Source organism: Brachyistius frenatus, unplaced genomic scaffold (assembly GCF_029030835.1).
Source record: "Brachyistius frenatus isolate BFR_SWC_R1_liver_20210118 unplaced genomic scaffold, ASM2903083v1 Contig_42, whole genome shotgun sequence".
NCBI lineage: Eukaryota > Metazoa > Chordata > Actinopteri > Embiotocidae > Brachyistius > Brachyistius frenatus.
The window spans coordinates 2,040,001-2,053,688 of NW_027210641.1; the positions used below are offsets into that span (position 1 = coordinate 2,040,001).

A 13,688-nucleotide genomic window follows, 5' to 3' on the forward strand; every position below is an offset into this window, starting at 1 on the left:
CTCCATCTATCTCAATGCCTTTGTTGTATGGGTTGCAACCCTCGCTTTAGTAAAGAGCAAGGAAACCTGGTGATATATCACGCCCATATTTGCTCCCCTAATCCTATTTCTTTAATGGGGGACGTTCAAAAAAGCAACTTATCTTTAAAGTCCCGTGGGGCCACTCTGGCGTAGACTATATTTTAACCAAGTGCAATTAACGACAGTATCAGCTTGTATCATTTAGAGGTAATGTAAAAATAATGGTAAATTATAGGGCCGGAATGACCCGTGATGGCAGGCCTCATATTCCCTGTAGCGTCCCACGTATTTTTAATTATTGTTAGACTACCTTTATAGACATGGTGCCACGCCACCTAAAGAAACCTACAAGATGTCTTCGTTGTCGTTGAATGTTTACTTACTTTTAAGCAATTAAATTATAAATTGTAGTTAAAGATTGTTGGTCTACTGTTGCACGTGGTGGAAATTTCTATTTTGGCGTCAAACTCGATTTGTATTTAATTTGCAACAGCGTGTCATTCATACAGAAGCAGAAATGTGTAAAGATTTTTTATTTTTATTTTCCAAGAACAAACACGATCAATAAATAACATGATTTACATTTCATATTGCACATTTTTTTTCAAGTTAAAATATTTAAATTGATACAGTCATTGATATTTTAAATACAGAGATATAGAGTTATAACAGAGACCCTAGGGACAAAGGCCAATACATTTTCATTTAATTTCAGTGCCCATTTTTCAGCCCTTTTTAAAGCCTCCTCTGAGTGGACCGTCAAGAAATGTTCTCCATCTCTATAATTAATTTAGGATTTTGCACGAAAAACGGATCATGAATTTGGACTATTGGTGAATTTTTTTTTTTATTTTTTTTTTTACAAGCCAATTTTGTAGGCTATGTGATGGTCCTTTTGGCGAGTACATCCAGTGTTTTAACATTTAAAATAAAATAAAAATAAAAACATTCAGCAAGTCACACAAAATAAATAAAACAAATGTTTGAAAAATAGCCTACCATTGGTGCATTTTCCAAATCAATAAATTTTTCAGCTATCAGTAGGACTATCCGTGATATTTGCAAAATATTTAACGATTTACAGTTCACATGTTTTATAATTAACATATCGGTGATGTCCCAACAGGAACGACTAAAATGCACATTGCCATTTTTACAGGCGCAGACAGATTGTGAATCCAGGCTACTTAGTCTGAATTTTCGCCTTGCTCAGTCCCGTCACTGTGTGTGCAGAGTGAAAAGGTCCTACAGGGATTATATGGAAAATACTGGATTGATATAATGAGGTTCAGCAGTCTAAATAAAAGAAAGACTCCTGCATGTCTATGCATCGAGGTATTTCCCATCATCAGCAAAAGGTAAAAAAATAAAATAAAATAAAATAAAATCAGGGGGCTAGTTTGTGTGTCATATTTAGAAACCCTCCATGTGTCAGATAGTCTCCTTTATTCAGTGCGTTGTGTGTTCCAGGACTGTCGCTTTGTTCCAGGTCTTTTGTATGTCTAATGACTTCCCTCCGCGGGTTGTTAGCACTTGACAGCGGGTCTCAAAACGAGGAACTTTCTTACTGTGGTGTATTCAAAGGAGCTCCATCTAGGTACATGATTGGCAATTTTTGTCATGATCCTCTCATTATTAACATAAAAATTGACACGAAAGACGCGGTGCAGAATTTGATGCACCTTCTAGCTGATTAGGGGAGTCCCCACAGAGCACAGGCTGGGTGGTGGAGAAGCTATTGCTGCCAAAAATCTCAGTCTATTAGGCCTATAGTGAAGAAAGATATAGCTGTTGGGCAAGAAAAAGAAAAAGCAGAGCTGCTAAATTTAGAAAGCATAATTATCCCACTTTTGTGTTGTAAAACCGAAAGAGTCCAGATAGCCAGGCTGGGTTTGTCACCTTGAACGTTGGATTTTGGTTTCATTTGAAATTGCAGAAATAAATTAATTTGAAATGGATGGATAGAGGCATGAGGACAGACTGAATTAAATAGATTGTGTATTTTTTTTTTTTCCCTCCCAAATATGTAAATTAATCCACACAGCCCATAAAAAGTGGTCTACTGGTACAACACAGGGGCACGAGCCTGTAGAAAAGTTGTTTGAGTTGCAAACTTTTTCAGTGTTTGCTATTCTTGTCTTTTTCGTTATAAAGAGTCTTTTTGACGTGAATCAGATTTTTAGAAATTAATCTTCGTGTGTGTGTGTGTGTGTGTGTGTGTGTGTGTGTGTGTTTACAATGTCGCCTAATTGTTTATCCAGTATCGGCCTATCCCCTAAAGTAGGACCAGAGCAGAATAGGAAAGGGTCGCGTGGCTGCAGCGTGAAGAGTTATCTGTTAAGTGAAGTTTCCTCTCGCTGGTCTGGTGACGGGACTGAGGTCTTGCTGAGAACAGCGGCAGAATACGGCAAAAATCCACTCTCGGATCTTTGGCCGGAAGCTGTGCAGGTAAAGTCAGCGCTCGCGCTCCTGGAGCCCAGCGCGCTCGCCGCCTGGCTGCTGTGACAGCTGAGACACGAACAAGGCCCGGCGGCCGACGGGGCGCTGACCGCCGCCGCCGCCGCCGCAGCCGCCGCCGCCGCCGACGCCGCGGCCGAACTATTCAGGCCTGCTGGTGACTGGTAGAGTCCCGGGTGCCTGAAGCTGCACAGGAGCTCTGGCCGTGAGTAGGGGTGGGAGAGCGCCCGGAAGGTGTCGAGGGGACGGATGGAAGTGGCGAAAGGTGACGAGGCGGCGCTGCTGGCGGCGGCGGCCGCTGCTGCTGCCGTGACGCCGACGTGCGGGTAGTAATGGAGAGGCATGTGCGAGTGGAAAGGGTACGGTAGGCTTCCTGTAGCTGCCGCGTGCGTCATCATGTAAGTGTAGAAGCTGGGGTCTGCTGGATGCGGCCAGGACATCGCCAAACGCTGCCTTTTATCCTTCATCCGCCTGTTCTGGAACCACACCTGCACAGAGGCAAAACAAGGCCCATGTTGAAGCTGCCATGTTGTTTTCAAGCTCTAAATTTCGACCTGTGAAGACGGTGGTTCATCCAGAGACACTCAGACCTGCACGGATTTCAAGTCTTTCTTACAAATCCACGTCGTTTGTTGAATAATAATCAGTTGTGCATGCTGCAGGAGATCAACTCCACCAATTCATCGGAATAAGTTCGTTAAAGTTTTTGGTATTCATTTTTTTCGACGCTGTGAATTTACTGTATACCAAACGGTTAGATTGATTAGCATCCAATGGGATCACCAATAAATAAAAACAGTATTATGTGTGCAAGTTCAAATGAAATTAGCCTCACTTGCTGCAACATTTAAAGAGTAATAATAAAGATAATGTGGCCTGTATTTTCAAATGCTGTGTATTATTCTTTTTGCATCCCAAACACATGTGCCCCCCCGCAGTGGGCGGACGGTCCGCAGCATACCTTAATTGTAGTTTCGGGCAGATTCAGCGCGGCGGCTAATTCACATCTTCTCGGTCTGGAAACATAATTTTCTCTGTAAAACTCCTTTTCCAGACGTCCGATTTGTTCTCTGGTGAAAGCAGTCCGATACCTTCGGACCTGGTCGCTGTTTGAATTGTTTGATCCACCCGATAAATTGCCGTTCATATTCTGGAGGGAGTTTGAGCTTGCGTTGGAAGATCCAGAGTTACTGTCTGAAAAACCTGACGAATAATAATAATGACAACCAAAAAATCAAATTGTCGTAAATATGAATAGCACTGAAGTGATATTATTTTCGGTGGGGGGCCTACAGTATAGTTGACATCCTCATGATAATAACAACAATACGTTCATGTAAAAATTGAGAAGAGGCAAGTGCAACAAAAAAAACCAATGCATTTATTTATGTAATAATAAAATAATAATTATTATAATAATAGTCGTCATAGTGATATCATTTATCTTTATTTTTGTCTTAGGATTGAAAAAAACGAGTTGACTATAATAATGATAATAATGATGATAATAATATTAATAATGAAATATCCACCGAATTCTAATCAGGCTGATGAAACCAAGAGAAACGTGGAGGGAAATAAAATCGTACCTTTGTTGTTTTCTTTGTGCTGGCTCGGGGAGCGATGCGCAGGGCATCCCACCTCCACATCACTATTTATATCTGATTCTTGCGAAACTTCGGAGTAAAGGCTCATCTTCTTCCTGCTCTCAGACGAGGAAATTTCCGCCGAGGATGAATTCTCGCTGTTGTGGTGTGTACCGAAAAGACTGTCAATTTCAAATTTGCTTTTCGTCGGGATGTCCCCAAGATTTCCATGGAGGGAAGCCGAAGTTATTCTCGGGCTTAGCCGTCCTCCGTGCTGGGAGTTTTCCAGGGCCTCCAGCACTGAATTTCCCGGCGTGTCTGCGAGCCTCTTCCCGGCGACAGGACTGTGCAGACCTCTCTCCATCAATATCATCTCTTTTCTTATCCTCTCCATCATTAAGCCGCGCAAGACGAAGAAGAAAAAAAAAAGGAAAAAAAAAAAAAAAAAAAAAAACCCCACCACACACACCACCCCACAACACTTGTCCAGGGGGCTGGAGCACCAATGAGTTGTGTCGGAGCTAAATCCGCATGCAACTCAGCAACTGTGTCTAAATAACTGTCTCTAAAGCTTTTTATAAGCAAGACGCAAAAAATGAAAGAATCTGAATGCAATCGACGAGCGACTGCTCAAAACGAGCCGAGCATCCTCCCCACACCGGCGAAATGTCATTCATCAAAAAGTGGTTGCTGTTCGTTGTTAAAATGCTGGGCTGACGTTGCTCCAATGATCATTTATTGTAACAGGTTTATAAGCAAATAAATAGGAGAGGGCTGTCACTTGATGATGGAGGCGGCCTTCGGTCAGACGAATAATATCCAAGTGGAGAGGAAGAGGAGTGAGGAGCGAGGTGCTTGTCCCTGGGTTGATCTCTGAGTCTGTTTTAGATTGCTCTTGGGTTTGGCCTCTTGGGTGAAATTGACAGTCTGATTAATAAAATGAGCGGAGCAACATTTCCCTCTTCATTTAGGAATATTATTATGCTTTGATTCTCTATTGTTTGCCTCCTCTCCGTTTCGCCCTCCCCCTCTCTAAATCTTTCTTCTTTTATTTATCCCTCTTATTCCGTTTTATTTTTGGCCATTTCTTCTACTTAATCAGTATGTGAAGTGCAGTAACATGAAGGTTTAACACTGTGACAAGATATTACGAGATTATTTTTCAGGTATTGAGACCTTTTGGATTTATTTATTTTTTCCTCTTTTAGTGCAGTTTACATTTTTCTCCTTTTTTTGCACTTGCTCTCAGGTCTTTATTTCTTTATGACACATTTTAATGTGGCGATAATACAAACATTACTACACATTTGCCCACAGCAGCCACACTTAAAGCCTATATTTATTGAATACATATAGAATAAAGCCCATTTCTATGGAAAGGAAGATCACTTTTAAAGTAGGCTGACTAAAATATGTCTATAATATTTTATATTTGTATATCAGGTGTCAGTCATTGAAATTTTGTTGCAGCTGATTTTTTTACATGTTCTTTGTTCATCTTGATCGTCTGTATTGTTGCATTTAGCTAATATAATTAGATTTAAAATGCTATCCATAAATATGTGTTGTTTTTAACAGATTCTCTCCTGTTTAAAGTCATCCTCCCCCTCTTCCTGGCTCCGTTTCAAACCTTGTATCTGCATGATACTTGCGGTATTTCAAGGAAAATTACGGGCTCATGTATCCAACATATTTACTCGATATGTAAAGAGACATAACACCCATGCATGCACTCCTAGTTTCTCTGTGAAATGACTATAAAGGCGCCATCAGATTATCCTCTGTGCGTCCTCTGGCGCCTCCTGCAGGCTTTAATAGTAATTGCTGCCGTTAATGGTGGGTGTTGAATTGGATGTATGGGCTGTAGTTATTCTCATGTCCTGACTTGTCTGTCCTGCACTTTTTCCAGGTAATATTCGTACATATGCCAATGCAGAAAAGTATAATATCAGTAATTGTTTTATTGAGGCTGCTGCGGCGTTTTATCCCCAACCTCACACTGCCTGCTTGGTTTTTGCAATCCTGTTAAATATAATAGAATTAAACCTGAACAAAATCAACTGTGTGGGATAACACGGACTGGGAGACTTGCATATGTAGGGATTCACAAACTGGATAAGAAATTAAGTTTAAATTTCTGCATGCAGCTAATTTGAATATATTTATACCCGTTTAGTCAATCGTTTTAAAGGGTGTTTATATACACCAATGTGTTGTTGTTTTTTTGTTTCAATGTTTTACAACTCGGAGAACCAATTAATGAAATCTGCACGGCACCAAATGAAACTGAAATTGAATACACGCATCTTTTTGTTTGTGAACACTGGGTTTTTTTTTGTTGGTTTTTTTGAGTAAAAATAGCATTAAACTCAAGTTAAGACACTGATATGCATTCTTCTCTTAGAGCTTTGGGAATTTACATGAAATATAATTAGATAATTTGCATATGTTCTGGATTAATTGTGCTGCTGATGAATCTTTTTTTTAATTTTTTTTTTATAAAGAGTTTTGACAAAAAGGTGGGAGGGAGCCATAAGATTAAAAAAAAAGTGAAAGATTTTAGTGCTCAATATGTGCATGAATATAAACTATGAATGACATTTAAAACAGAAGGTTTGGACCTGCAGCTCTTGATTGCAAAGTGTTTCAAACTGTTCCTCACATGTTCAGAGTTCAACCTCAACACACAGTCCGACACTGCAAACGTTGTGGTTTGTAATCTGTTACTGTTTTTGAAAATAGGAGTGAAGATGATGTTCCTCTGATCAGCTGATCTTCACCTGCTGTAGAAAACCAGTTACACTGCTCTTCATCTCGTCATTGATTGGTCACTTTGTTTGATGAAACACATGAAGTAATGTTAAATTCATGATTAATATGACACTGCTATGTTATCAGAGGACAATATAAGCATTCAACAATACCATTTCCTTTCCTAAGAGAACTGTATGTTATTATTTTCCGGCTGTGACAGCGTTTAAGAAAAGGGAGTCTTTCTTATACTTGGGCATGACATCTTTAATGTGGATGACTTTAAGTGTTCCTCAGAGGCTGATTCATCGGCACAGATGCATGTTATGTTCTTGAGTTAAAGTGTGCAGCTGCTCTGAGAACCATCACGCTGAATTTACCATTATGTATTTGGATCATACATGTTTGGACCATCTGTATGAATATAAACCTGCAGTTCTCCCAAGATCAGCTTACATCATGGGAAGCAGTTGTACTGATGAAAAGTTACACAGTTTCTCAGCCCTTAAATTAGGATCTTTCTGGGGTTTCTTTTTAACCTTCAGAGTTAATCCTGCTTATATCTGCACATGGGAGCGACAGTTGAGACGAGCGCAGCGGGGTTGGGTGAAAAGTTTCTTTGGGTATTTTCAGACAACGTCTAATATGTGATTAGTACCAAAGGATTTAGGTTTGTTGAAAATAGAGTCAAAGATGTTGTGGTCAGTTTGAGGCCTGTCACTCTTCCCGCTGGGCTTTTGTGTACTGAAGTCGACATCAGGGAAACTTCATTCAACCTGCAACAGGACAATGGGCCAGTTTAGATCATAATCAGGCATTTTATTCTGTAAAGTACAATAAAGATTCATCATTATCATCTGTAAAGGTGGATATTAAACTCGATAGCCCATAGAGCAGACTCTATTTTGTTCAAAAGGAAAAGGATAGTCACACATTTGATTCATGTCTCTAGAGGCCATTAGAGGAACTGCAACCTCAGGTGGACTCTGACAGGTGGACTTTACCTCTGAAAACCAACTTTATATTCAATGTTCAGCAAAACAAATTGTGAAGCCTTTATTCATAGGAAGACTAACAATGAATTCAGGAAGGCACACAAATGAATCCAAATATTAAAATGATGTAGTTGGTAATACAAAATATGATCGACCTTGAGAAGTATAAAAAAAAATGATAAATTATAAAAAAATATCCAGTCAGATCAGCAACAGCAAAGCAGAGTGATTCATTCTTTAAAGTAAAGTGAAGATTATTGGTAAATAGTACCAACAATTTACAGTGGATGTTGTTAATCTCTGGTTAAATTGTCTAGTTGAGCAAAAACATTTAAATGAGCTGTTATTTCAGATTCAACATGAGTAACTACTTTAAATATTATACTCAAATCATTTCACCCACTGGTGTAAATTTGAGTCATTTCTATTTATTTATCTCCGTCTCTAGTACAAAACCATGTGTGGGGGGGAAATATTGCGATTAATGTTCACAGCCGCACTAAATGTAAAACACAGCACTGCTGTTACAGTAGAAACATGTTGATATGCAAGGTGGCAAAAAAAAATAAAAAAAAAAAACAGACAGTTAACGGGATGTTATTTTGATGTTGGAGATGTGGAAAGAAACAAAAGAAGGCAGGAGGGAGAAGTGGTCAAATGTCAACATCCAGCATCTGCTCTCTGACAGGATGTCGGTGCAGGGCGGGAGAAACCACCTCAGTCATGGAAGTCACTGTTAACGATGTATTCAGCAGCCGTTTGGTTTGGTGGGATTGGCTGTGAAAACTACGCAGGTGGAAATGCACCTGCTGCAACAACGAGATCTTCCTCTCAGCTGTAGGAGAGAGAGAAGAGGAAAAAAAACAAACACCCCGTTGTGTTTAATCATACTCTGGATAATACTTTTGATTATTTGCCAAATAAGATGTGGTGCTTTTAAAGTTTTTGTGCATGTTGCTGCTCCATCAATGAATAAAGTGTCAGAGAAGTGAACCTTCCTGGAGATCAGCAGTAATCTGTCACGGCTTTGTCGTTTTGTTCTCGCGCAGTTGAAAAGTCCAGATTGATCTTTTGACTCCTTGAACTCAGCTTTGTGATCGCAGCCGAGTAAAGATGGCGCCGCTCTCCTGAAAACCTCAACCCGTGTGTGTGTGTGTGTGTGTGTGTGTGTGTGTGTGTGTGTGTGTGTGTGTGTGTGTGCGCGTGTGTGTGTGTGCGTGTGAAATGTAGTGTGACTGCTTTTTTAATTTTTTTTATTCTGCATTTAAATTGCACATCTAGAAAAGGTTTCCATTTTGTTCACATTACAGGAGATAACATAAGAAGTGATTCAGGAACGAGTCTGAACTCGGAGTCTGAACTCGGAGTCTGAACTCGGAGTCTGAACTCGGAGTCTGAACTCGGAGTCTGAACTCGGATCTGAACTCGGAGTCTCAGCTCAACACGTGATGTGTTTAAATGTGATGAATTAATGTGACTTGACTTGAGTGACAGAGACGAGCGACAAATCAGTCCTCTTTTGCACTTTACATTTCAAAACAAAAATGCAATGAAGACACAAGTTGTTGAGGGTCTTTTTGTGGATTTGGGTTTTACACAGTTCAACATTTGTCTTGCACAATATTAATTCCGTTTCTCGGTTCTGCTTCGTGATCCACGATCCTGCACAGCGACGCACATCCATGTCCCAAAGCTGAATGATCCTGTTGCTTTATGGCAACGTGCGTCTGCACTGCACCGCAAGTTGGGACTGTAGGCTTTCATTCCTTAAGTGAGAGGGCCATCTAGTGGCGGGTGGTTGTGAATGCAGACAGCAGGGGACAACGCCGGTGCTGCCCTGACCAACACAACGTGAGAAAAGGATGTAGGATTTAAAGAAAAAAAAAAAACGAAAACATTTGGGTTCCTCCTGATGCAGGTGGCTCAGTTTTGTTGTTTAAGGTGGACATGTGGATGTCAAGAAGGAGTCAAATAAATCCCCCCCCACTTCCCTCCCAACCCACGCGCACACACACACACAGGCGTAAAAAGATGAATAAATAGCTGAATTGAGTGGGAAGACACAAAGTGAGAAGTCACTCCGCATCAAGTCCAACTTTACTGAGAAGGTTTAGAAATACTAATGAGCTCGGAGTAACTTTTCTGCCTCTCAACAGCTGATTCAGAGTTGAACTTAACTTCTAATATAAAGCAGGTTCATTTAATTCCACTAATGTTCAGTGTCCAACCTTTCTCACTCAGGTCCAAAACACACTGTGCCCTGCTAATATTCGAGAGGCCGCATAGGGATATTTTTTGAAAAGCTGACTTTGGTGTTTTCAGCTCACTTCTAATCAAAATGAAACCTGCGTTCCAGAAGATGAGAAAATTCAGCAAATAGTTTAAGATACATGGTTTTCACATAAACTATTCAATTTGCACTCACTAAATAAATTCAGACGCAGAGGCTGTGAATGTAAAGTAGAAAGTCCACGCGCCTGTTTTGGGCCGATCTTGAATAGGAAACGTGTTCAGGGCGCGTGGAGCTGTTTTCTATTTGTGATGACGCTTGTTGTCGTTGACATGTCGGATTCACTTTCTGTTCCACGCGCTTTCCGATCATTGAGAAAAATGTAGCCTGTAAATAAACGACCTGCTGCAGCTTAAATAAGACTTTACAAATGTTTTATCTCCGTCAGTGAAATCCTCAGAGGGACTGTTGGTTCTAGTCTATTACTTCGGATAAATCCACTGAAAGGATGCTGCTGCTTCAAATGTCCCCGAAGGATAATGACTAAAAAAAAAATAATCAGCTGCTTTTTTTTTTTCCAATTACCAACTCGGAGTATTTTTCCTGTTGTGCCCCGCGGAGAATGGAAATTTGATGCAAGTCTACAGCCTCTGAATTAAACCCTTTTAAATTATGAAACCATCTCCACGTCTCTAAACACTGTTCATGCTTCAACGATTCAACGCAGCATTTCTCAGCTCTGAGAACTTGAACGAGAGAAGCAGCAAGTTTATTACCAAGGACAATAGACGGCGGACAGCTTTCCTCAAAGGGCCCGAGGACCAAAACTGCTCAGTTTGGCTCCTGACACCCTAAACATGAAGCAACAGGAGCTGTAAATGACACTAAAACGCAACACTAAAACTTCTCTTCATTTTGTAATTGTGGAGCCTGTTGGTGACACAATTAAGGCTGCAGTCATACATTTACAGAGCAAAACCTTCATCGTGTATATCCTCATATATAACAAACATCCGTATTTGATGTGTGATATAAATATGAAGAGGTCATATTTTTGCTTCAGGCATACCTCGAGGCTGATTTCCATTTGGTGTATAAAGCAGTTTGTGGTAAATCGCCACTTTCTGTGCAAAACTCGTAATGAAACGGATTAAAATGAATCATTTACACCAGCAGATTAAACTCCACATCCAGTTTTCCCTCAAACGGAACGGTTGTTTTTATTTTCCCCTTTTTTAGATTTTAATCCGTGTTGATCTTTTGTTTTATAGTGTAGCCGAAGGGGGAAAAATTATCTTTCCCATTTTGCTTTCTCATTGTTTTCGTCGGTAAAGTTTTACATTAATGTCTAATTGATTCAAATAGCCAAAATAACGTGTACAAAAAAAGAAAAAGTTTCTAACAGAGCGGCCCAGCAGCCAGAAATAAATCTGAAACGGGATTTTAAAAATGATTTAATTCCATAAAACTTGGATTTATTAGATATTAGTTAGACCTGTGATTGTAGCTAATATTTCCAACTGAAACATAAATAAATAAAATAAATAAATTTAATTTAGTTCAGCCAAGGAGCCATATTTTCATCTTTAAACTCAGGTTTTGTTTACTGTTGGTTTATTGTGTGTTTCGGGTTGCACGTGTTTATTTACGCTGTGAACCTACTTTTTAAATAGCCTAATACATGCTTATGTAATTTCCATATTTCTTTTGATTATCGTGCTAACTTTTGCAGCAATTTTCTACCGTCCTATTGTTTCTCTGCTCTAATTTAAACACAAGTTTTATTGGTGAGCAGGAAGACAAAGATGATTTGATTGATTCCTGAGAGATAAATGAAGCTGCTTTTTACAATGAAGAAAGACAGTATGAGGACAACATGGCAGAAACGAAAGGCCATACTGTAAATATACACTTTCACTGCCACCTATTGGATTACAGTCGCAACAACTGACTTAATAAAACACTGCAGTGTTTATTCGAGCTTTTCCCGTTTTCTTATTTGAATCTCAGTCTGACCTCCTTAGACTCGGTCTAATGTCAAAGGGTCTGCAGATCTTTCCCTTTCAGAAAATACACTCAAAAAGCCTATTTGACCTCCAACGGGCGATAATCAGGAAGATCTGTTCCCTAACTATTGTGTGTACTTGTTATTTATTTATTACTTATGTTTTTTGTTTTCTTTTAACGTGTTTGTGTACTGACTGTGATTTTAAAAAATATATAGTAAGCCAATATCGGATCATTCTTGCAAGAGACCTCCTGAAAGACCAACTGCTGTCAGTGTCCGTGTTTTGAGCACACGTGCAGTTTTTCTTAATCTTGTCTGAGAGATTTTATGCCTCATAATTTGAGTGTCTTCCCAAATAATATGGGGACATTATAGGAGTATTATCGAGACGATTATTCAAAGACAGTTGACCACATTGTTTACTCCCTGTAGGTGTATTTCCATAACAAAGATGGCAATCCAAAAAAAAAAAAAAAAAGAACATGATAATTTATACTAAACTAAACACTCGGATCATTAACGCACTCTTTGATGGGTCTATAATTAGAAAAAATATATACTAAATGTAAACGATTGTGCGGGAGGTGGTGGTGGTGGGGGGGGGGGGACTCACCGTCGTTATTGTAGGGGAACAATGCAGAAGCTTTTATAGCATATATAATGGACCCTTTCATCACTCCGGAAAATAATAAAGTTCCTGTATATAGACGCGTATCTGAACTGCGCTGGTAGGTCGAGTTTAGTTTTGGATATGGCTTTACAAATACGAGGAGATTAGGTCGGCTGCAGGTGGTAAAACGCAGGATTTAAAACAATGTTTTCAGTGTGGTTTGAGCGAGTTATGGAGAAATTAATTCCGAGGAAAGAGAACAGGGAGTGAAACAACTTCATACTGGGAGGACATGGCTGCCTTTAAGTCCACATATTCCATCTTTGCCTTGACGCACATGTTGCCATAGCTTGTCCAGGGCTACAGTGTACTGGCTCATGTTACTTAATACAAAGGCCCTGCTCTGGCTCTTATGTGAGCCTTATTGTTCAGACTGCATTTGAGAAATGGGGAATTTTATGACTGCTGTTTATCTTTATCTCATCGATGTCGAGCGTAATCTACATGTTATGATTTATAATCTACATAATCTGCCTGATCTGATCTGATATCAATACTTTTGAACAGACTCCACTCCCAGATAAATCTAATTATTGTGATTGTGCACTGTATTTCATTACGCCTCTGAACGCGTCGTCTCTTGTGTTGCGTTTAAAGCCCAGCATTTACACTTGTACTGTACAGGTCACTTCAAACAGCCACCTTGTTCGAGGCTACTTTATGCCACAGCACAGACAAAGCTCCCTGCTCCTGTACTCTAACGTTAGAGCTATGTCAAAGGCTCTTCAGATATTTATCCATATAATTCCAGAGATTTAAACAATTGGTTGAAATAATTTCATCCCCCACCCACCCAATATCAAAATATTTCCTCCTGGAGTGTATTGCTTTGCAGTATTGGGAGCGAGGGTGGGGCGGAACAACATATTTTGCATATCACGTGACGCTGTATTAGCAAATCAACAATTACCTTCCCTTTATTCTTCAGGAGTTGCTAAAAGGCTTGCAAGAAGCGTTTGAGGAAAGCTCC

At 39.8% G+C, this 13,688-nt stretch overlaps 1 protein-coding gene across 1 annotated transcript; it reads right to left on the bottom strand.

The window, feature by feature from the left end:
• Nucleotides 1-1,047: 1,047 nt before the first annotated feature.
• On the bottom strand, nucleotides 1,048-4,461 carry evx2 (even-skipped homeobox 2). Its single transcript, XM_069702416.1, has 3 exons — nucleotides 4,068-4,461; nucleotides 3,440-3,681; nucleotides 1,048-2,966 (listed from the first exon to the last, which is right to left on the bottom strand). Exons 1-3 carry the CDS (start codon nucleotides 4,459-4,461, stop codon nucleotides 2,352-2,354), a joined length of 1,251 nt encoding a protein of 416 aa, XP_069558517.1. The 3' UTR covers nucleotides 1,048-2,351.
• Nucleotides 4,462-13,688: the final 9,227 nt, after the last annotated feature.

Coding starts and splice junctions, on each gene's coding strand:
- evx2 (XM_069702416.1), bottom strand. CDS start 4,461: ATGATGGAGAGGATAAGAAAAGAGATGATATTGATGGAGAGAGGTCTG. Junction 3,682..4,067: donor GCACAAAGAAAACAACAAAG/GTACGATTTTAT, acceptor ATTATTCGTCAG/GTTTTTCAGACAGTAACTCT. Junction 2,967..3,439: donor TGCCCGAAACTACAATTAAG/GTATGCTGCGGA, acceptor GCCTCTGTGCAG/GTGTGGTTCCAGAACAGGCG.